The following is a 23,137-nucleotide window of genomic DNA, read 5'->3' on the forward strand; positions in this document are numbered from 1 at the left end:
TTCACATGTTAGCATCACAACTTTTCACAACTTAGCATCGCTCAAGAAAATTGAATTTCGCTGAGTTAAGCTATCCTGCATGCCTCTGTTGGCCTCTGCTGACCACTTCAGATATATCTGGCAACGTATAAGGATTACTACTGGCTACTGTTCATCTCTGCTGGCCTCTGCTGACCACTGATGACCACTTCTGATACTTCTGACAACGTACAACGATTACTATTTGCTATTGCTGGACCCTGCTGGCCTCTGCTGACCACTCCTGATACTTCTGACAACGTACAACGATTACTACTTGCTATTGCTGGCCCCTGCTGACCTCTGCTGACCACTCCTGATACTTCTAACAACGTACAACGATTACTACTTGCTATTGCTGGACCCTGCTGACCGCTGCTGACCACTCCTGATACTTCTGACAACGTACAACGATTACTACTTGCTATTGCTGACCGCTGCTGACCGCTGCTGACCACTCCTGATACTTCTAACAACGTACAACGATTACTACTTGCTATTGCTGGACCCTGCTGACCGCTGCTGACCACTCCTGATATTTCTGACAACGTACAACGATTACTACTGGCTACTGCCAGCCTCTGATGATCTCTGCCAGCATCTCCCGACCTAAGCTGACCCCTACCAACATCTCCCGACGTCAGCTGACCATCGCTGACCACTGCTGACCGTTGCTGACAACTTGTGACATGATGTAATGTAATATAATATGTTTATATGTATTAAAGTTTTGTATAATGTAAATCTATGACAATAAATGATATAATATCAAAGAATTCTATGTATTCTCATCATTTTTTACCCCTCTTTCCCTTTCCAAATTTCCCGCCGCCAGGAATTTCTGCGAATTCCTGGAAATTACGTCATTTCTAAGAATTCGTAATATTACGTAATATTACGTAACATTACGTAATAGCTCTTTAAAATTTTTCGCGGCCGGAATTTCTCGGCAAAAATTACGTAATATTACGTAACATTATGTAATATTACGTAACATTACGTAATAGCTCTTTAAAATTTTTCGCGGCCGGAATTTCTCGGCAAAAATTACGTAATATTACGTAACATTATGTAATATTACGTAACATTACGTAATAGCTCTTTAAAATTTTTCGCGGCCGGAATTTCTCGGCAAAAATTACGTAATATTACGTAACATTATGTAATATTACGTAACATTACGTAATAGCTCTTTAAAATTTCTCCGACCGAAATTTTTCGGCAAAAATTACGTAATGTTACGTAACATTACATAATATTACGTAATATTACGTAATAGCTCTTTAAAATTTCTCCGGCCGGAATTTTTCGACAGAAATTACGTAATGTTACGTAACATTACATAATATTACGTAATATTACGTAATAGCTCTTTAAAATTTCTCCGACCGGAATGTTTCGGCAAAAGTTATGTAATGTTACGTAATATTACGTAATAGCGGGATGATAATGGCGGGAGATTTGAAATCTTTCCGGGGAACTTAGAAAATTTTAAAAGATACGTCGATCGAACGCTTGCGAGGCAGTCTTATAACTAAGGGAATGATTAGGAGAAGAAAAGAAAGATAAAAATAATGACAACACTTTAAATTCTTTGAAATTGTATCATTTATTGTTGTATATTTATATTACACAAACGTTAATACATATATATCATGTCGGAATTGGTCAGCAGTGGTCAGCAGGGTTGGCAAAAGCAGAAGGAAGCAAGTAGTAATCATTATACGCTGTCAGTAGTATCAGCGGAGGCCAGCAGGGGCAAGCAGTAGTATTAATCCTTATACATTGTCAGAAGTGGTCAGCAGCGGTCAGAAGAGGCCAGCGGAGGTTGACAGTAGCCAGTAGTAATCGTTATACGTTGTCAGAAATGTAAGCGGTGGTCAGCAGAGGCCAGCAGAGGCAGGGAGAGACTGGCAGTAGCCAGTCGTAATCGTTATACGTTGTTAGTAGTATCACGAGTGGTCAGCGGAGACCAGCAGAGACGAACAGTAGCCAGTAGTAATCCTTATACGTTGCCAGATATATGAGAAGTGATTTGCAGTGGTCATCAGTGGTCAGCTGAGACCAGCTGAGGCAAGGAGAGACTGGCAGTAGCCAGTCGTAATCGTTATACGTTGTTAGTAGTATCACGAGTGGTCAGCGGAGACCAGCAGAGACGAACAGTAGCCAGTAGTAATCCTTATACGTTGCCAGATATATGAGAAGTGATCTGCAGTGGTCATCAGTGGTCAGCTGAGACCAGCTGAGGTATGCAGAGGCAAGCAGAAGACCAGTCGAGTACCTCCTACGATCTTCCTCGAGTTCTTACTGGCAGCGAAGCAATACTGGAGGCAAAGGGGCATGTTCGACGGAAGTGTGAGCCTAGGTGTTCAATCATACGTGAGAAGATTAAAACAATGTTCGAACTGCCTGAAATGCGGTCATTTTAGAAATCACTGTACGACAAAGTCAAAAAAATGCTTTAACTGCGGGGAGAGCTTTCATGGGAACTGTACAAGAGCACCAAGTTGTGTCAATTACGGAAAAGACCACGGGACACTGAGTAGAGAAAAGGAACTTCTTTTTCGAGGACCTCGAGTTCCCCTGAGAAGGCCCACGACAACTTCCTGAGATCGCCTACTTCCCTGGTACCAGCGCTATAGAATATTGACTTTTAACTGTCAATGATACCGATCATCATCGCTGGTACGGGAATCAGGCGAGGATATTAACATGTGTGATTTTTCCAATAAATTGTTTAGAAGAATATACAAATTAGACAAGCGTGCAAATTGTGGTGGAAACCACGGGGTCCTTAGTCGCCAGTGCATGTTGGCGCAACTAGAGACCATGACAAACAGAATAGTGGCATGCGAAAATAAGGAATTTGCGGAGGCCCAAGAAATGGAGCTGGGAATGAATAGGAGATACGAGAAGAAAGAAGATTTTAAGGTGACAGTGCCCGGGAGAACCGAGAAGAGATGGGGGATAAGAGATTGAGACGATCAAGTGGAGGAATTAGAACAAATAGTGCCAGGGCAAAAGAAAGATTTAAAGACCTAATTTTAGTGAAATTTAAAGGGGAAAGCCTCCCTTTTCAAAAACTGATTATCTTCGACGGAGCAATCGGCCTGGCGTGCATCGTGCAGCCGTTCGTACAAAACGTAAAGCAATGTTTCGCGCGCTTAAAATACAGCCATCTGCAAAAATGGTGTCAGCAGTACGGAATTGCATCAACTGCGGTGAAAGGGAACACGGAAGATGCGAAAAGAAAGCAAAGTGCGCGAATTGTGGGGGAGGACCATGGAACCCCGGGCCGCCACTGCGCCATGGCGCAGCTTCAAAGTAAATAAACGCTGTTCTTTTGCTTCCCGGCCAAGACACCGCCATGGTGTTACAAACCATCGAAATTTAACGATTGCCACTCCCACGGAATCTGTGTATACCTGCTCGAAAACGAGTTTCGACGCGGTCGGTCGGAAAGAATCGACGGGGTTGGCGGCGTAGGAAGTTAAGGACCGCAGGTGCGCTTCGATCAAAATCCCACCCGGATCGTGGGCGGGGCAACGAACCTGTCACAGGCTGGGTAACCCCACCTTCCAGGTAAGAAGCCGGGAACCCGACTGCGAGCGGAACGACTTCCTAGGCCCGCATATTTCCCTGATCGAAATGGTACCAGATTTCTCGACGAGTTTAACCCTTTCGCGGATCGAGAGACTCGGAAGGTCGATTTGCGCTTACGGGCAGGCACGCCAGTGACTTTCTCGTACAATGCACCGTGCGAAGTTGAATGCGAAGAGGGTTACGCGTAGTTACGGATGGAGGTTTCCGAAGGACGAGCGACCAAAGTCGACGATACTCGCGTACGAGAAGTCTCGTGGGTCTCATGAGAGCCTGATCAGCAGTCGTCGAAAATTAACCTTTTCTGTGGCTGATACTGCGTCTTGCAGGTTCAAGCGTTAGCTACTCTAAGCATCGTTAAATGTAATGAACATGTCTTGCTGCAGAGGGCAATACTGATAATTTTATAGATAATCTTTATATGACTATGCGAGGTTTTTATAAGATTGTTATGTAATACGATTTTATGTTAAACCGAATAAGTGGTGTAATAGTACTGGATGTAAAGTGACTAAATGACGTACAATTGGCGTCACAGAGCTGAATGCATAGCGTCTACGCGCCCAAATAAACAAATACTAAAAACTGAAACAGGGGGCAATACTTGGAGGAGTGCTACATAAGAAGGTAATGAAAAAGTAAGTAACGAATACCAAGGAACAGGGGTTTACGATCTTCTCGAATAGGAATTTGGAAGGCATTAGAGATTTTTGAGGATCGAAATGAAAATAAAAAATACACTGTAATCCTAACAGATTCACTGTGAGCATTAATAAAGGAAATATTAGACGGGAAAGCAGGAAAAAATGAGACTAATCCGTGGGTGATTAAAATAATTGGAAAAATAGATAATCTAAAGGGAAAGGGGAAAAGAACGGTCATGGTGTGGATTCCAGGTCATAAAGGACTAGAGGGTAATGAGAGGGCGGACAAGTTGGCAAAAGAGCAGGTAGAGAGGAAGATTGATGAGAACTTTAAAATTCCAGTAGAGGAAGTGATTAACAATATTAAAGAAATTTTCTGGGAAAACTTCCAGAATGAATTGGAAAGGAAAGAGCAAGTAAAGGACAAGAAAAGGGAAGAGTGTACTTTCAATCATTCTAGGGAGATCCGTTTAGGAAAAAATAGAAGCCATGGTTTCATGGGCTTAAAATGATAAACAGAATTCTGATGTAATGAAATTATATGGTACATTTACTATAAGTACAGCATTATCTACCAAGCTCACGGTAGGCTTAGCGTGGAAAATCAATTAATTTTCAAAATGCACCCAGGTCTACTTTGACCTGGTGCAAATGTAAGCAAATATAAATTATTTCGGAAAATGTAAGCGGCGTCAGTTCGTGGCTATTTGCCGACTATAGGAGCAATTCATGATGCAAGAGCGAGAAAAACAGGCTAACGCGATCGTACCTTGGAAGAAAGAGAGCGAATATTAGGTACGAAAGTGAAACGGAAAAATCGGTGCACACGATGCGCAGTCTGGTAACGTTACCGGTAAGAAAGAAAATGAATGCGTGGGCGCATATAATATGTGGAGAACGACATAATCGTTAAATATTCCAACAATAATCATCAACAATTACCTTACCTTAATTGAAGTCCATCTGCATCAGTCCACATTCCTCTGTGTATTTTTTCAGTTTTACAGCTGTGAATGGCTTGGTCATCATGTCTGCAGTCATATAGTCTCTTGAACTACATTGTAACTTCATAACTTCACTTTTTACTAAATTTGTCACAAAATGATATTGCACTAGCAGGACTGGTTTTATTGCACTTTGATTGTCCTCAAAGTAGTCTTCAGTAACTTTCTGTTCACTGTACAAGATATTTTTATATAATTCCATGCAACTGCACCTCGGTTATGCTGAAACAAAAATTCAATGTGTGACTTAGTGTCGACACTATCCTCTGCCCAATCTGTATCTGCATATACTATGAAACCTTTTGTATTAAATATGAGTTCTAATTTGAATTATTTTGTACCTTTTAAGTATCTGAGAATCATTCGGGTTTCATTGCAGTCTGTATGAGTTGGTTCTTTGATCCTTTGGCTTAATATGGACACACTTGCAGCTGTATCTGGTTGCTGAGAATTCAAATTCCTTTTCTAATTCCCATTCACTCTCATCTACCACCATAAGGGCATCAACAGGTTCTCTTTCATATATTGAATGCCCTTTGATCTTTTCCTTGAGTATAGGCATTGATTAGCTGTACTTTGTTTGAATTCCAACTTAAGTGTTCAATGCAGTTTTTCAGCAGAAATGCTTTTGCTGAGTTTACAGACTTCAATTAAAAGAAATTCCACTTCGAATTTCCACATCGAATAATAGTCTTCGTTCAACTTGATGCCGGTACAGAACGAGTAAACTAACCTTAAAACTTGCCACGTGCTTCAAAAGCGTACTCGTCAAATACTTTATTTTCACCTTCTTTATTTAAAACTGTTGGTTATAAATGGAGTTCGAAATATTCTTGATAAGTTTCAGCCCTTTTACTGTAAAATAAAACGTATATTCTGTAAAACTTGTTCAAAAGAACGGAACGATGTGGTTTAACGCGCACTGATCGCCATGATGGCGGAGAACTATCGATACTATCGATAGTTTTCCGGTTTCACATTTACATCCGTTTATTTGAATGCGTTCAAAAAGTTCTCGTTTTTTTAAATAAACATCAATGGCTTTTTTCGTATATTATTCTGTTGTTAATATATTCTATATTTTTCCTTTTATATTGTTTGATAAACTATCGATAATTCTCTAAACCGGTAACAAAGGAAATGAATGCGTGCGCGCGCATAATGCGCAGAGAACGATAGAATATTTGAATATTCTAACAAGAAAAAATATTTTAAAATATCTATACAGAGGTAAAAAAAGGAACTAACTAGTGATAGGCAATCATCTTAAGGATTCACAAGCATTTTATTCCTATTCTACGTTCCACGGACTTTCAATGGCGCTAGAAACGTAGCGAAGATTGTGAGTTATCGTGTTGACATTAAAAATATACATTTATGCAAATTATAAGCACCTATGTAAATTTCTTCCACCGGAAAACAAGTGTAATTACGTGTGCGATTATACATATATTCACCACATAGCGATTGTAATTATTCGCTTTCGATTGCACGATATATGAAATTACAAAAGTGCGTCGTTGCACGCGCAAAACTGATAGACAATTTCGTGACGCGCAAAGGAATGTTTAGAGCAATATATTTAAGCTTAGAGATCCGCGTCGAATTTCCAGCGCTTCCTAATCCTTCCTAACCTCCGGATACAAAATCTACTGTTAATTTATATTTAGAATGCTCATGTCGGAATGAATTGCGATCGGTCAATGACGAAAATCTCTTAATAAGTTGTACAAAAAATTTAATAGAGATCGAAGGATAAATTTTTAATTAAATGACTCCGACGTTTACTCGAGCTATGTAGTTCCTTCCTCTCATGATATTCTGGTCGATGGAGTTCGTCAGATATCCGCTGAAAAATGTTCTGAAAAATTGTAGCGGTAACCACTACGCGCCTTACTCGATATAATTATCACGAAACCTTTCAATGTGCAAAAAAGTGTACGTATAACAACTTTTATTGTCATTAATAATTCAATGAGAACATTATTCTAATTTATTCTGGGGGTTATAGTAGAATGCGAAATATTACACTTATTTTATATTTTATGATAGATGAAATTTAACTAGAACTTCAGATATTATATTGCTATTATTTATACGTTACCCGATACAGTGCGTTTGTCTGGAAAGTGTCGTCTATGACGCGCTCGATATCTAGGACTCTGAATCATATGATCTCCTAGTCTTGGAGCGTATCTAGGTAGTGAGATTCTCTTAGCTACTCCTTCCATAACACACGCACCTAACATGTATAAAGTCATGTTACCAAACCCGAAGTCACTTTCCTACGCAAGGCTAGCACTAAATTGACTGACGGACGTCTGCAAATTATAGTATGTCGAGAAATATTACTTTGTTTTTAATTAATAATTCTGGAAGTGTTGCATCGTATCAATTCTGGTACTCTTTCTAATTGGTTATAGTTTCATTATTTGGTCTCAATTCAAAATATAAAATGTCTCGATCCCACATGCAAATTCTATTTCTTTAAAAAAAACCGTGCAACAGAAAAACAGGCTGCTCAATCTCGATAACTTTGCGATGACTTAAGGCATCGCACTTCTTTCTGAATGAATTAAGTCTCACAGACTTAAAAGGTTAAATAATTGTACGTAATTGTTACGTATATTTGGAAAACGGAGTCTTCAAGGATATTTATCCTTAACTTCAGTGCCAGGATCAGTTCAGAGCACAACTCCAAGTGTTTCATAGTACCCTAGCAGACTTGTTTACCAAATTGGTTTCTTTCCACCCGAGGGTCAAGCAGGGACGAAGCCATAAAGGGGAAGGTCGACTGTAGGTAGGTGTGTATCTACCTGCGACAGATGCTTAAACATCTTAAACCGAGTTCCATGTATGCATGATCTCCTAGTCTCCGAGAACCGAGGATAGTGAGGCTTTCCTTAACCCTTTCAAGCAGACGGGACGCTCTAAATAGAAAACCAATTAAACTTCTAATTCTGTTTCTCTCATTGTCGCGATAGAATCTGAAATAAACTATGTATGTAAATAAATATTATTTTATGTTACACATTACTGCATTCCCTATTAATTCACATTCTTTAACTACACTGTGAGTAACATTGGTTCACATTTATCATTAAAATATGTTTATAAGATACTAATTAATCAATCCTTGATATTAAATTAATATTGACGTTTTTGATATTACGTATTTAATTTCTAACTTCGTGATATTACATTTATTGATCTTCAATTTATTTCCTAACGTTGCAGCACGTTTTGAATGGAGATTCTTTTAAAATTGGATCTAATTCTAATGTTTGAGAAATATGTTGGGGGAAGATATATTTCCCACTTTACACCGTTGTTTCGAAACGCACCTCCAACTTCCTCATGGCGCCCTGCAACAACTGTTTACGAAGTTCATTTCCTTGAATGGGCGTGAAACCACAAATTACGGGGGTAGAATGGACCCTTGTCAAACCCTTGTAAAGTGATCCGGCTTCCAACGACCCTCTGCACCATGGTCTCCTATTCTGACGACGCTGGCAATAGTGAGGCTCTGTCTTTCCGATCTATCTGCCCCCTATGTTAATAAACTAGAGCAACGATATCTTTTTTCTTCGAGCAAAAACATCGTGCATTAAACTTATTCGTGTTTATCATATTAACACGTTAACTACGAGACCGAATAATGAAAATTACTTAATCTAACATTCGTCATTGAACCCATTTTTGTATCCTAGTCGTAATTCCTAAGTCTTATCCATTTTTTTTCTTTAACATCCTTCCTCGAGAACTAATTTTGTTAACAAAATTAAGTCGTATCAAATCAAAAAGTCGATTGTTCCTACAGCCTTCAAATATCATAAGTTAATGGATACATAGTAAACTAATTAAATTATGAGAATAATTTTGACCAGATCGGTGAAGTATCTCCATTGCCGTTACTCGAAGATTGACAGATTATTTCCAAGTAGAATATGTGAAAACATGTATTAAATGGCGCATTCGGAGCGAGGAACTTCTAAATACGTCATGCTACCCTACGAATTTTGTTTACTAAACTCATTTCCTTAAATGGACAGGGGACCGCTACACAGGGTATAGTGCCTTTTACTACACAGAGTCCTCGGCATTGAAAAGGGTGCTCCAAACATCTAGTGTCAACCTGCAGGCACATGATCCCCTATTCTTCGCGACCAACGAAGCAGTGAGATGTCCCTCAACCCCTTGAACTCCGCCACCAGCGGGTAGAACGTGTTTAACGCAAACCGGTTTTCTGTTTACATTTCCAAGCAAGTGCAGTCCCATTGTGAAGGGAACAGGTGTTCACATTGAGAAACCTGTTTTGCATATTAGGATGTTGGCTCCCTTGTATACAAATAAATAACTTCTCGGAACGACGAGCAATGAATTCTTGCGTACGACGTGGGAACAGGGTACTTCGCATTCAACTTTTTTACATTTTAGAAACTGTGTTCTATCGAATACATTGTGTAAGAAGAAGCAATAAAATGTTCAGAGATACCTTGAAGAGGTGGCTAGAAATTCTACTAACAATAGTACAATGAAATTTCCATATAAAAGTACACGAGAAAATTAAGCTGTTGTATTCTTTAACATTTTGTTTACTTCAAAACTTCGAGTGTCTCGAACAACCACTGCCAAAGACTTCATACTAGCCTGGCACGTCTGTTGACATAAGATATTAAGATGAATGGAGTGCTCAATTGACCGTGTAATCGCTAAATCCTTAAGGGACGACCCTCGTTTATAGACCTGGACTCGGAATGTCCCGGAAAAGTTTAAGAAACTTGATGGTATGTTCCCCTGATCCAAAACGAGATCATGTGTCTTCAATCTTTAACCCTTTCCGTCTGATCATTTTTTTCGCCCTAAACATGCTATGGATAGAAGATGTCAGTACAATCCACGAAACTTTCACACACGTTCTAATGGTGAAATGGGAGTTTTCAAATTAATTCTCTCTGTAGGTGAATAACTTTCGCCAATTTCATGTTCTCCTACGAAAGTTGTTTACAGGGGGTATTTTCAAGAATGGAAAAGCTATCGATCAGGTGTGAAATTGGATTCTATACAGTGTAGGACGTTCAACACTACCACCCCAAAAGTATTCATGAAACTGTTCAAGAATTTGTTCAGCTAATATAGATAGCGGATATCAACAGTTTACGAAATGTTGTTCACATTATCTTTAATCAAACATACGATCCTGTATAAAAATAAAGGATGACTTTCGAGTTCTAAAAGAAAATAATCTATGAACTGTACATATTTTCTCTCCAAACCAGATAATTCTTTCTACAGTTTTATGGGACACTTTGGTGGGCGATAACGTTGTGCCCAAAACCATTACCTAATTTCGACAGAGGAATTTCTCTTCGTTTATGATCTTCTGTTATAAATGTGGGACAAGTTACTTGACCTAATCTTCGATATACGGATTTTATTCCCATTTTTCCTCGCGGATACGAACACGAGTGCAGGAACATTTTGTCCCTAGTAACTCGAAGCTCAACCATTTATCTTCGTTCTTAAGACTTCGGCGTCTTCCCCGAACAAAACCAACTAAGAGCGTTCGACGTTAAAGACCTTCTCTATATTCAGAGACATCGGCACACAAACTTCTCACGCTAGAAACCCTTAAGACAGAATATTACCTTCTTTGTGGCCATACAACCCTGCTGGAAATATTCAGCGTTGGTGTCCCTTCGAAGGCACGTTCTCACGCCGTGACTCGACTCGGTAGACGGTTAACAAGAGTGAAATTTTTTCCACGGGCGACCGGTCGAGGGAGGATGCCAAGGATTTAACGGTCCGACATTTCTCCCTCCCCCTTCGTTCTCCGCCTCGTAGACCTTCGAAGCAAAGATTATCTCGGGAGGCGGTGTCGTTGTCGTCTCCGTTGAAATAAGGCGCGCCGCGAATAACGCATGTTACACCTTTGGTCAGCTGCGAACTACGCGTCCTCGAAAACTCGTCGTGCATTCCATTCCCTTTTTTAATCTCTGGAAAAAATGCCCAGAACTCCGACCCTTCGATGTTACTACCGTTTGTATAATTGATACTGTAACTCCGTTTTCAAATGTCAATAAATATTACACAACATCGTGGTATGGAGGTTCTCCAATATTTTGTCCTTTCACGATAATAATAAACAAATATTTTTCTTCTGGAGCATTGGTAAACTGTTATTTAAATACACAGTAAAAAGTCAAATAACAATTGGAAGTGCTAATAATAGGTAAGAGTAATAAATGCTTCAGTTAACAATGGCGAATTGCTTGTTTGCTTCATTAGAGGCAGAGTCCACCATCAAACAAGATGGTTGACAACAAAGTAGGGTTCTTAATGTCCGGATGGTCGGCGTTTCCTGCTGGCATTGCCCTAACCACGCCTACGTTTCAATAGTCTGCAAACCAGCAATGCAAACACAATGCACGTGCCCCAAATCTCGCCTCCGGGGTCAGGTCGTAAACCGACCTCTGTTGATGTTTGACCAATAGTCCTATTTACTGCTACTCGATCCCTTGCCTCTGAGCTTTCGTCGATGGAAAAGACGAAAGCATATTTAATTAATCACATCCACACGCACGTATCGTACACCCACCTTGCACGCGAAAGGTAAACATTGGTCGTTTTTGTAAGGATGTCAGGGATGGTTAACTGGCGGTGAAGATTAACGTAACAATATGAACTATATTATTTAATATTACTATAACTATTTAACATAGAAGATGCGTAAAAACCATAAGTAACTCTCGACCAGAGTCTTTCTGCTGTCGAAGTCGAACCCTATCGATTTCTATTTACATATATTAAACAAATGAGGTCATCGATACGGAGGACCCCTTTAGCAGAGATTCGAACGCATTTCGGCCTAAACCTAAACACTTCGCTCATCGATGCCAACGATAACGCTTCTCCGGCCCAAACACATATACACTTCTTGCATTTTCTCGCAAAAATTTGTTGATTACTGCCACGATTTTGCTTCGCTGCGAGCTGAGACTAGCCGGAAAGCCAGTTCCAAGAGCCGTTGGCGATAGCAACCGGTCAATTTCCCAGGCAGATTTCGTCGTTGCTGGACAAGGGGTCGATCAACGAGGAGGTAACCCCGCGCGGGGGTGGCTCGAGTGGCGGCGGCGCGTTCGGGGGCGAGGTTCCTGCGGCCTCATGCGATCCTGATGCGCCAAGCGCCACGCGCCTCCGCCGTTTTCCCACGAGTCCTCGCCGGGTTCTCACGCGAGCACGGTTTACGCTTCTGACGCCTCCCTCTCTGTCGCAGCGCGTGTCCGTGAAACCCAACGTACAAAAAGGGACGGGACGCAAAACGAAAAAAAGACAACAAAAACGAAGGAGAGAGCGTCGCACTCGCGCGACGATCATCGCCCTTCGACGACAACGACTTCCTAAAGTCGCATGGAGTCCTGACCGTCCCGGGACCCCGGTTCTCGCGTTCCTGGACAGACTCTCCCACGGTGCCGATCCCGTGGGAACGATTTAATTGGCTTCAGAAGCGAGGCTCATCCTCTGGTGCCCGGCGTGCGACCTCGTTCGAGGATACCGCCTTATCTGGCCCGCTCGTTTTCTTCTCGTTTTAGGTCCGCCCCCGTCGTTCCCCCTTTCGACGTTGACCCGCGTCACCTAATAGAGGATTTTAAATCGTTTAACCCCCCCTACGGTGTCGAAGATCATCGTGCCCGTCTTCGACCCCTTCGGGAATCGAATACGCGCTCGTAAAGTTTCGCTCTTATCGCCGAGGAAATCCTCCGCGCGTAATTGGACGAATGGCCGGGGATTTTGAGGTCGATCGATGGAAAAAGGGTATTGCGTAGGGATAAGCAAACGGACGAGCGTTTGTAGTTTAAAAAATAGAGCTAGGATACATTCGAAAGCACTTGACCATCTGTATCACCAATTTATAGCAGCTGAAGCTACTAATCTGAAATTTAATCCTGGATATTCGAGCAATTCAAAAGTGGGGGACAATTGTATCAAACCCCAGTTGTATCCCAGAAATCTTGCATTAATGAACCAACTACGAGGCGACAGGCTATTTTAAGGTATTATATAGACTTGGATCCGCGTCCAAGGATCTCCTCGTTCCATCTTCGTTGGCTTCTAACGTCCTTCGGACCGGAGGACTCGCGGCGCGACAAGACGACCACGCTCGACGCGTGACACGAATGTCGTAGGACGATTTCCACGGCGGCGAGCGCGCGTTTCACATATTTTCCCACGAATTCGAGAACAGTTCCCGAGGAACCCGACGCGTTCCCACAGGCTGCCCCGAAGGCGTGAGACAGTCCGTCCCTGGAAGCAGCAGAGCGATCTGGTTCGGTAGTAGGCGTTCAGCCCGACGAAAGAGTTCAGCCGATGTTTGCCCCCGTGCTCCTCCTCTTCGTTCGCGATCTTACGATTAGCTGTCGCCGAAAGCTTCCCACGGGACACCAGTTCCCAGCGGTTCCCGACCGCCGGAGAGACGCTGCGTTCCCATGATCGTGAGAATCCGCGCGACTTCGGGGGAAACGGATTCCCAGATTCACTAGGAGACCAGAGGAGCAAAGCTGGTCGAAACCTGTGTCCATCTACCCCCTTGCACCACCGTCCTCGCTCGATGGACCTCGAAGGAGGCAACGCTCGATATTGAACGAAAGTTAATTTGATTTAAAATTTAAACCTGCCTTTGTCGTTCGTCCGGTTCCTAACCACGCCATTTTCGTCCACATGTGACTTCAGTTAAAAGTAATAGAATCGAACAGGTGTGATACATTCTCTATACAGTAAAATCAAACGTTGGTCCAACGAATTTGAAGGCAGCGCACTTTCAGGTTGTTCTTAACATTAGGTGTATGGAACGCGTCAATTAGACTCATTCAGATTCTAAATTTAACGTTACAGAACTCATAAATATCATTTGTCAGCAATTTATGTTGAATTTAATTGATGTAATGATATGAATATACAGTAAAATTCCGATTATGCGGCATACTCGGGGCTGGAGCAAAGCTGGAAAATCAAATATGCCGGATAATTGGACTATACGAAATGATAAGAACGAGGATTGGACCATTTATATGGGGGTTTTCTCACTTTACGGGGTCCAGGAAGAACTTTTCCAACATTCTTAGAATTTCTAAATAATCTTCATCAAAACACGCGTTGATTGCATTTTGAAACATTAAAATCCTTCAACCCGTTCAGAAGTTATGATTTTTTAAAGATACGCATACAGAGAAACATTTCTTACACATTATATTTTTGATATAGAATTTTTTTCTCGAAAATGGTTAGGATTTCGGAGGTATGTCTATTGACTAAAAATGATTGAAATTGACCCCCTTAGGTAAAAATATTTTTTTTAGAACGATTTGAAATTTTTTTTTTTCGCCGAGAAATTTAGGCACCTACCCCCTGTCGATTTTTCGTAAAAATTCGTTTTTCATTTTTAGTAATTTTGTTTGACGCCCTACAGAAAAGTTGTCTAATACTTTTTTGTAGGTACCCATGAGCTCTACTTCAGAAAAAAGTTTCATTGAAATATATTCACAATTGCAGGAGTTATGGCTGTTTGAAAATTGGACCATTTTTATGGGGTTTTTCGCATTTTGCGGGGTCAAGGACCAACTTTTCGCATATTTTTGCGATTTGTACATATTCTCCACCAAAATACGCGTAGTTTGCTTTTTTAAACATTAAAATCGTCCAATCCGTTCAGAAGTTATGACGTTTTAAAGATTCGCATGAAAATTCGGGCAGACATTTCTGGCCAGAAATTATATTTTCGGTAAGGAATTTTTTTCTCGAAAATGGTTAGGATTTCGGGGGTATGTTTATTCACCAAAAATGATTGTAATCGACTCCTGCAACTAAAAATAAATTTTCCAGAACGATTTGAAATTTTTCAATTTCGCCTAAAAATTTCTCGACCTACCTCCTGTCTATTTTTCTTACAAATTGGTTTTTGATTTTTAATAAACGCAACCATGGGTAATGTAGTAATACAAATTATTAAGAAAACATGAAATCTATAACAATACAACGAATTACAATAGAAATATGCGCTACGAGTGTCCGTAAACCTAATGTTAATTGTCACGGTTAAACACTTCAATAAAATTGTGTTGCACGGTCATCGAGTAGGAGTAAAATACATACGTGGAAAAGTGCAGAAAACCACCGTCTAATGACCCGTAGGTCGACGTCTGCGAGCCAGATGTTTTACTTCACGCGATGGCGCCGGACACTGGGATCGATTGGGCCCACAATAAAGTTTATGGCGTGCCGACAAGCCAACCAGGCATTTTCCCGACGTCGATATCCTCTGCGCTTTCACCTCGTTGCAGTACATTTACGACGATTGCGTAAACGTTCGTTCGAAACTGTTACGCAAGCGTTGAAACTGATACCTTAAATAGTTTTCCTTTTTTAGGATCGGAAAAATGTTCTTGTTTTTCCCATGTATAGACCGGGATACCCCCTTGAGGAATTCAAAGAATCGATTCGACGACCAGCGTCCTTCTGCTAGTAACCTGTTACAAGAAGTACCGAATTCAGCCCCAAGTTTAACATCTTCTCACGGTTCGTTCTCACAGCGGCTCCACGAACCGCCGAAATCTCATTATTTTTTGTGCCCCCGCCATGAGAAAGCGTGCCATGGGAAAGTCGCGGTTATGCGTATCGAATGCCCAAACTGTTCGAGCACGGCCGTGTAGATTTCTCACGTTTTTGAAATCCCCCAACCGCGAAGATCTCCCGTACTGCGGAGTCGAGTTGAATCCGATTTCGATTTTATGGCCCCTCTATTTCCTGGCGTGGGAATCGTCTGTTAACCTCCTCGATCCCTAACGCGTTACTATGATAATAAAATAATCTTCATTCTGCTTCTTTCAAGACGTTTAACCTTTCTATTTGAAACGAAAAATGAAAAATGATAGTACCAATGATTTTAATTTAAAATACAAAGTAACGATGCCTTTGTGCAATCTCTTATTTTATAATTCACCTGGAGGTGCTTTTAGTGACCAACAAACTCAGACCACAATTTGTGTCAGTTATTAATTGTTTGGCAAAATTATAATAGAGTAAATAATAGTCTTCGATCGACGTTTTAATAGAGTTTTAACTTTGCTTTTTGTATAAAAAAAAATAGAGTTCTGAAGGGAAGTTTGGTGTCGAGACCATTCAACGTTCCACGTGCATAGTACACGTGTATAGAACGTAAGAGAGGTTAGGGTTGATCTAAGCGACGTGTTTAGAAGTACCAGGCAAACACGTCGAAGTAGTAGTTCTCCTAAACCAGTCGCGCTCGCACTAGGAACAGCCTTCAATTCTCAAGGTCATTCGGAAGCTACCAGACGAGTCTACGACCTGCGGCTATAGCGATGCTATCGTATCTTGCTCGTTCACTATACTCCGCTGCTCGACGCTTACTACGATTACTTTGATGATAAACTAACACGAATGCAATGATACCATGTCATTAATATAGAACGATCTTACGAGTAAATTTATTTTATGTACGACGCCATTTTGATCTATCTTTGTGCAATTTGTACAGATCGTCGAGGATAGAAAAAAATGATACAGGAAAAAGTTGAATAATAAGGTCTATTTCCTTCTGTTTCAAATTTTCCGTGAGTTGTAATTGCACCATTTTACATGCACACGTATGAAAGAAAAGAGATCGAAAAATTAATACACAGCCAGATATTTCAAATTTCTGTATCGGGTACTTATCATTATTCGATCGATCGACTATCAGAATTTCGAGAAAACCTGTACCAGGAATCGTACAAAACTAATGACACGAAAGTAATTGTGTTACAAGCTGCATTCGAACGTAATCATTAAATTAATAGATAGAGCAAATATTAGTATTCTTGTATCTATAGAATAATACCTGCACTTACCGATATCTTTTAGAAACAATACTAGAGCGATATTACAAGGTTGCGGAGTCACGTTGCAGATATAATATTGCCCGAAACAACACCTATATATCATTCACTCACATAATTTATAAGTCGTAGCGTATAATAATACTTTCGTTAATCTTTTACTTCGAAAATCCCATTTAAGCTTTCACTAACTTGATCGATTATTTACTTGCACAATTTATAATTCGCGGTAATCCGTAATACGTTAATTTGTACTTCGATCCCATAATGACATTGAAGCTCTCGCTATCTTTATGGATTATCTGCTTATAGGTGCAATTTGTTATTCGAGGCAGTGTCGTTATACGATACCGTCGTTAAAGCACACATTGTAAATAAATAAGGTTTCTAAAATCATCGAGTGTCGTACTAGTGTATCATCGTTTTTTAACCGTTCGATTACCGAGATAGTTGCCCTAATGGACTCGAGGTTTGCATAAGCGTCTCGAAACTCGTTCCGAGAACACGTTTATCGCTTGGATTCTTATCTACCGGCGAGCAAAGCGACAGTTCCTGTTATGCGACGCGATGGTAAACGAAGGGGGCAAATAATCGAAATCGTAACGCGAGTACTCCGCGGGCATCGGTCCCACGGACTCCGTTTGGGAACCGTCTGGTTTCACACCGCTTTTACGGTGGGAACCAGGAATGCCACGTCGTCGTACGCTGGGTGTGGGAAACATCGATGATTCCCAGGCGATGGGAGTAGCAACGTTTTGTACGCATGAGACGTGAACGGGGCACCTAAACGCACTTCGCGTGCTTTGTAATCCTGTTATCGCGACACGTGTCGCTTTTTATCGTTTAAACACTCTATGACAGTTAATCGATTTCAGTTATCGAAGTGGCGTCAACGATTATTTCCTAATCACTCTCGCGAAGATAAACTCTTTTCCGTAAGGTAAATCTTGTTTCGTCGAAACTGCAATCTTACGTTTATCGATTCGTTGTGGAAATTTGTACCGTTATTGTGCTTTTTATTGTGTTATCTCCGATACTAATTCGTAAGGCATTGCGTGAGTTAACAGGATCCCCATCGCGAAACGTCGGTTCAGGAATTCACGGAAGGCAGAGCCGAAAGATTAGGCGGCCCAGTCCACGTTCGGATTCTTGTCTCCTGATCCATTTTAGCCGAATGCGCCACTTGTCTAAGCGACGAAACGCCTTAACCCACTTTCGGGTTGACCACCTCCGTACCCTCTATACTCCCCTATCAGTTTACTTATTAATTTGGATTATGTCGTGCAAGAGCTAATTGCTACAAAACGTCGAACAGCCGTGATTTCACACGTTCGACCGGTACCATACGTCGATCCGAAACGATCATCGAATTCTTACGATCCACAGTACTAAGTCGTTGCTCGATCGGAGAGAAATTACACTTTCACTGATAAAATATATTAACATATTATTAGAAAGTAATCCCAATTTATGTCAGCTCACTTTTCCACGGAAGACAAAATAATTTCAATGATAATAGTAATAAAAATATATGAAAATCCATTATTTATGTTGTTAAACTACGCCCAGAAACGTGCAATAACAAACACCGAAAAAATATAATAAATACAGTTGTCGTGCTATCGGTATGAAAATTTTCGACGATAATAAATCGTTAGTTACTGGCCTCGTTGCTCGACGATTGGAGGGCAAAGGTGCAATTAAAAAGTACGAGACTCAACGTATCACTCGGTGAGAGATTCTGTGAATCAGGCACTCGAAGTGTTGTGGCTGCCTAAATTCTCGGCGTTCGGTTGTAACGGGGAACCCGGACGCACCCACGGTTCTCCTGCTCTCCTAGTAAAGTGATACAGTTTATTGGACTTCTTCAGATCGGAATGCGGCGTGAATGACACGCTTATCTTCTGGGAGCACCTGCCAGGCGATCGGCAATTTCGCTAGCGTTTGGGTTTCGTCGTAATTGACCAGGGAAATCACTCGCGAGTCAACACGTGCGACAAAATGGAGACGCGTGCTGCGCTAACACATGCGTCCCTGCTGGCGTTCCGCGTCACGGCGGACCGACGAACGACCAACTTTATTTTTATGCTGCGCTGATAGATTCACTATGCCTGGTCAGCAAGTGCCGGTGCCCGAAGAAAAAAAGCGTCATCGTTGGAACTCGCGATGAAGCGAGGAGTACCTGAGAACACTGTAAACAATGACATAAGCAATGTAGTGGGCAAAGGAACGGGAAGAGAAATCAAACTAAAGATAAGTAGCTCAAATCGGAGATTTGACGGAGAAAGTATTGATAATTGTGATTTTTTATATAGTTAAAATTGTGATCGTCCAAAGTACGAATAGAGTTAAGAATAGGAGAAGAGGGCGAGGAGAATATTTTTTAGAATACTATTAATAATTATAATTTGTTGTACGATGTAAGAAAAATGTAAACCTGATACATACGTGGCGTGAAAGTCCTGTATGTTAGCGACTGTGTACCTTATAAATAAAAAAGTAAAACTAAAACTAAATTCGCTGGAACTCGAGAAGGTTCTGTGAATAAAAACAGAGTGAATAAATAGTACATAATGAGTAATAACCCTGTAAAAAGGAGCCTCCTGTATGCTTACTAAAATGGCGTCCACGTTGGCGAAGGTCAGCAACGTGTGTGAGCCCTGAAATATAAAAGATAGGAAGGTTAGTCGTAAAATCATCCAATTGGAGATACGATAATAAAGTCAAAAGAAAATGAACGACAGGGAAGTTGACAGATGTTGGTGATAATTAATTATGGATTCAATAGGTGACAACGTCGTTACTGTTCGCAATAATTGATTTCTTATTTCTTGCAATGGTACTTCATAATGTAATATATTACTTATCTTAATAATTAAATAGCTGTTAAGAATATTGAGGATCGTCTGAATTTTCACCGAGTCTCGAGGTATCTGTCTGGGCTGTTCGTGGATCTGGAAAGGCCATTGCTGCGGTGCCTAAAACAGTAACGAGCCATCGTCCTCTTGGTAGCTTCTGTAAGCCTGATAAACCTGTCAGCCAGGCCCATTTTTTCTCGACTCGCCAAAATTATTGTCCAGTCGACCCTACGCAAACAGTGCAGTATAAGCAAAAAGGAGTGGAATGCGATGAAAACAAACCTGAAGTATTTGTGCAATCGTGAGAACAAAATGTAATATGGATAATTGATGTGATAGAGTCTAATGTGGGGCTCTAAACACCCAAATAAAGAAGTGCTGAACTGGACTGATTGGCCTTAACGGGTTTCTTCTTGGGTTTTCTAATAAAATCAGACCTTCCTATTCTTGCAACTCAATCTTTGTTTATTATCGCAGCAAGCAAGAGTAATTTCCTTGCAATCTCATTCGTAAAGTCAGCTTGCAACTGTTGCTTTTTATCCCTTCTAACTTCGTGCCAACTATTTTTAAGATTAACAACGCAATCTTCTGTGAACCCTGATTTTCTCCATATCTTACGACTATTTTTCCATTTTAACCAGCCTTCTTCGCAATCTGTGCCCCACCAAGCGTTTCTATTCTTGTTATATTTTCTGCTGTCTGTGTATCTCATATTAGTATTCTCTTCCATTGGTTTTTCTACAAGCTGTCTCTACTCTGACATATTTTAACCAGGTCGAGTATAACTGTTTTCTAGGTCCTATTCTCAGGAAACTTGACTGTTGATTGACACAATTGAGCGCAAGTTTCTTAACTGTCTGACCATCTTCTTTATTTATTATTCCCAACTTGCAACAATGTCTCCTGGTATCCCTTCAGCTAGACACCTCGTTCTTGTTGCTTTCCTATTACCAGGTGATATTTAACTCGCCCATGGCTGGTCACGTGAGCGAAACCGCGATCGAACGTACCCGATTCCGGTCGCATCCCGTCCTTCGGTTTCTAGTCGCCTAATAAAAAAAAACCGTATTATCGATCTCTGCCGATCGATTTGTCCGGTTCGAGCTATCGAGAGAAGAGCGAGGACATATGAGAAACGCGATAACTCGAGACTGGATAGGTCAGTGAGAAACTACAAATTAAATGGCCCCTGTAAAACAGAGACGTATACGTAGAATTAAAATAGTAGAGGATTTGGATACATTTTTTTTTATTTACACTATGTTGTTTCCCAGCTAATCGTGATTAGGAAAACACAGAGAAATAGTAGGAACTGAAGTAAGAAGTGCAGGGATGGACAGAAATTTATAGAAGTTATTAAAATGTACGAGGGCCTTTGTAAGAGGGGAATTATCTGCCTACGCACCTTAATAAAGCATAATTCAATCTGAATCGAGTTAACGAACACGGGACCTCCGGGACGTCCATGCTGGCCTGGTCGGTGTCCCTGGTTAATAGGTATACATATCCGGAAAGATCGATCGTGCGACGGTGTTCTCGTTCCTTAACAGATTCGAAGAAATGAATGTTTCTTCGCTCGAACGAGTAAGTATACAAAATACTGCATCGGGGCTAGTATACATTTTTTAAAACGACGGACGTCGATAATAAAACGATACATAATAGTTTATTCAATCGAGTGACTTAAGGAGCCAGGATTCGAAATCGTTCTAATGTTATTATTTCTGCTCGCAAGAAGATGATCGATTTTCATCCGACATTTGTATACAATGGGACTTCGAGTCGACGAAGAAGGTATCCTTATCGCGCGTGCGGTTGCCTGCACGTAATCCAACGAGCCTGCTTCATCTCACGAAGGGCAGATCGAGCCCTACGGAGTTCCACGCGGATCATGTTTGCCTGCTCTCAAAACCAACCAAATTTAGACCCTACAAAGGGAAAGGAATCGAAGCAAACCCATCCCAAGGAGTAGGAGACTTGGGATGCTATACGCTCCCATCTTCCTCGAAGGTATACATTGGGACAGTGGTCATTGGCTGCCCATGCCAGACCCAGCGACTTCTGTTCGCCTGGTCAGCGGTCAAACTAAAACATTTGTCAACCGCTGAAACGATCATCTTCGTGTATTGCGTGCGTTATAATAAAGAAAGGGTAGAGTAATCTGAGAACACAGGTGATGTGAAAGAAAAACATTAGCTAGTTCAAGCATCGTTAAATTAAATGAACATGAACATGTACGTCTTCGTGTATTAGTAATCTAAGTTTTCTTCCTATCAAAGATATTATAATTTCTTGCGTTATGCACGTACAAAGATGATGTGCCTGTAGTTTTGGGTCAATATTTTTTATTTTGGATTGTTAAACCAACTAATAGCTTTAAGTTATAAGTATTGTGATGTTAAAAAGTTCTGTGATGTAAGGAAACTGTGAACATGTAAAAGCTAATAAATGTTAAAGGAAAAGTTGGTGTTGTAGGATTTAAATGAAATATATTTGGAATTATTCCTGTGGACGAGAGGAGCCTTTTTGGCCAGATTAAAATTGTGACGACTTTGCAATAGCAACGTTGATGAACAGATAGATTTCGTCACTGTATTCGTTTGTGAAGAACACCGTGTCAACCGATGTGATTCTAGTATTTCTAAACATTTCGACACTTTTAATAATTTTTATCGTCGTCAACAGGTCACCAGCTGACGGTGTTCAACAGCCAGTCGACGATCGAAGTCGGTGGTCGGTGGAACAGCGAAAAAGCGAGAGTGGAGAGGCCATTTCTGGGCGTAATCGCCGGCCTCGTCGTGAACGGTGCCCGAATTTTGGAATTAGCCGCCTCGAAGGATGGAAGAATCACTTCGAAAGGGGACGTTCAGTTGTTACCTGCTGGGAGTCTGTTGGACCGTGCAGCCCCCTTGCAAAGGATGCAACAGGTGAACCGAGTTGTACAAATATTCAATGGCATTACCAAGAATGCAGAGAAATGAGTACAAAAGCTGAAAGTTGACGATCAAACTCTGATTTTAAAAAAAGTCTTTCTCTTAACAGTGAAAATTTCCAATGGGAAAATTGTTTCAAACTAAACGCTCGAACAATAATAAATATTTTCTTTCTGCGATACTGAGGGC

At 40.9% G+C, this 23,137-nt stretch overlaps 1 protein-coding gene across 2 annotated transcripts in view; it reads left to right on the forward strand.

Annotated features, from left to right (window-relative positions):
- Nrx-1 (neurexin 1) overlaps nucleotides 1-23,137 on the forward strand; it is a 503,500-nt gene that overhangs the window by 452,986 nt on the left and 27,377 nt on the right. For both annotated transcript variants that reach the window (XM_076781599.1, XM_076781600.1), the window contains one exon: nucleotides 22,701-22,942. In XM_076781599.1, the coding sequence (XP_076637714.1) occupies nucleotides 22,701-22,942 (242 nt within the window). The remainder of the gene's footprint in view (nucleotides 1-22,700; nucleotides 22,943-23,137) is intronic.

Source organism: Colletes latitarsis, chromosome 14 (assembly GCF_051014445.1).
Source record: "Colletes latitarsis isolate SP2378_abdomen chromosome 14, iyColLati1, whole genome shotgun sequence".
Lineage (NCBI taxonomy): Eukaryota > Metazoa > Arthropoda > Insecta > Hymenoptera > Colletidae > Colletes > Colletes latitarsis.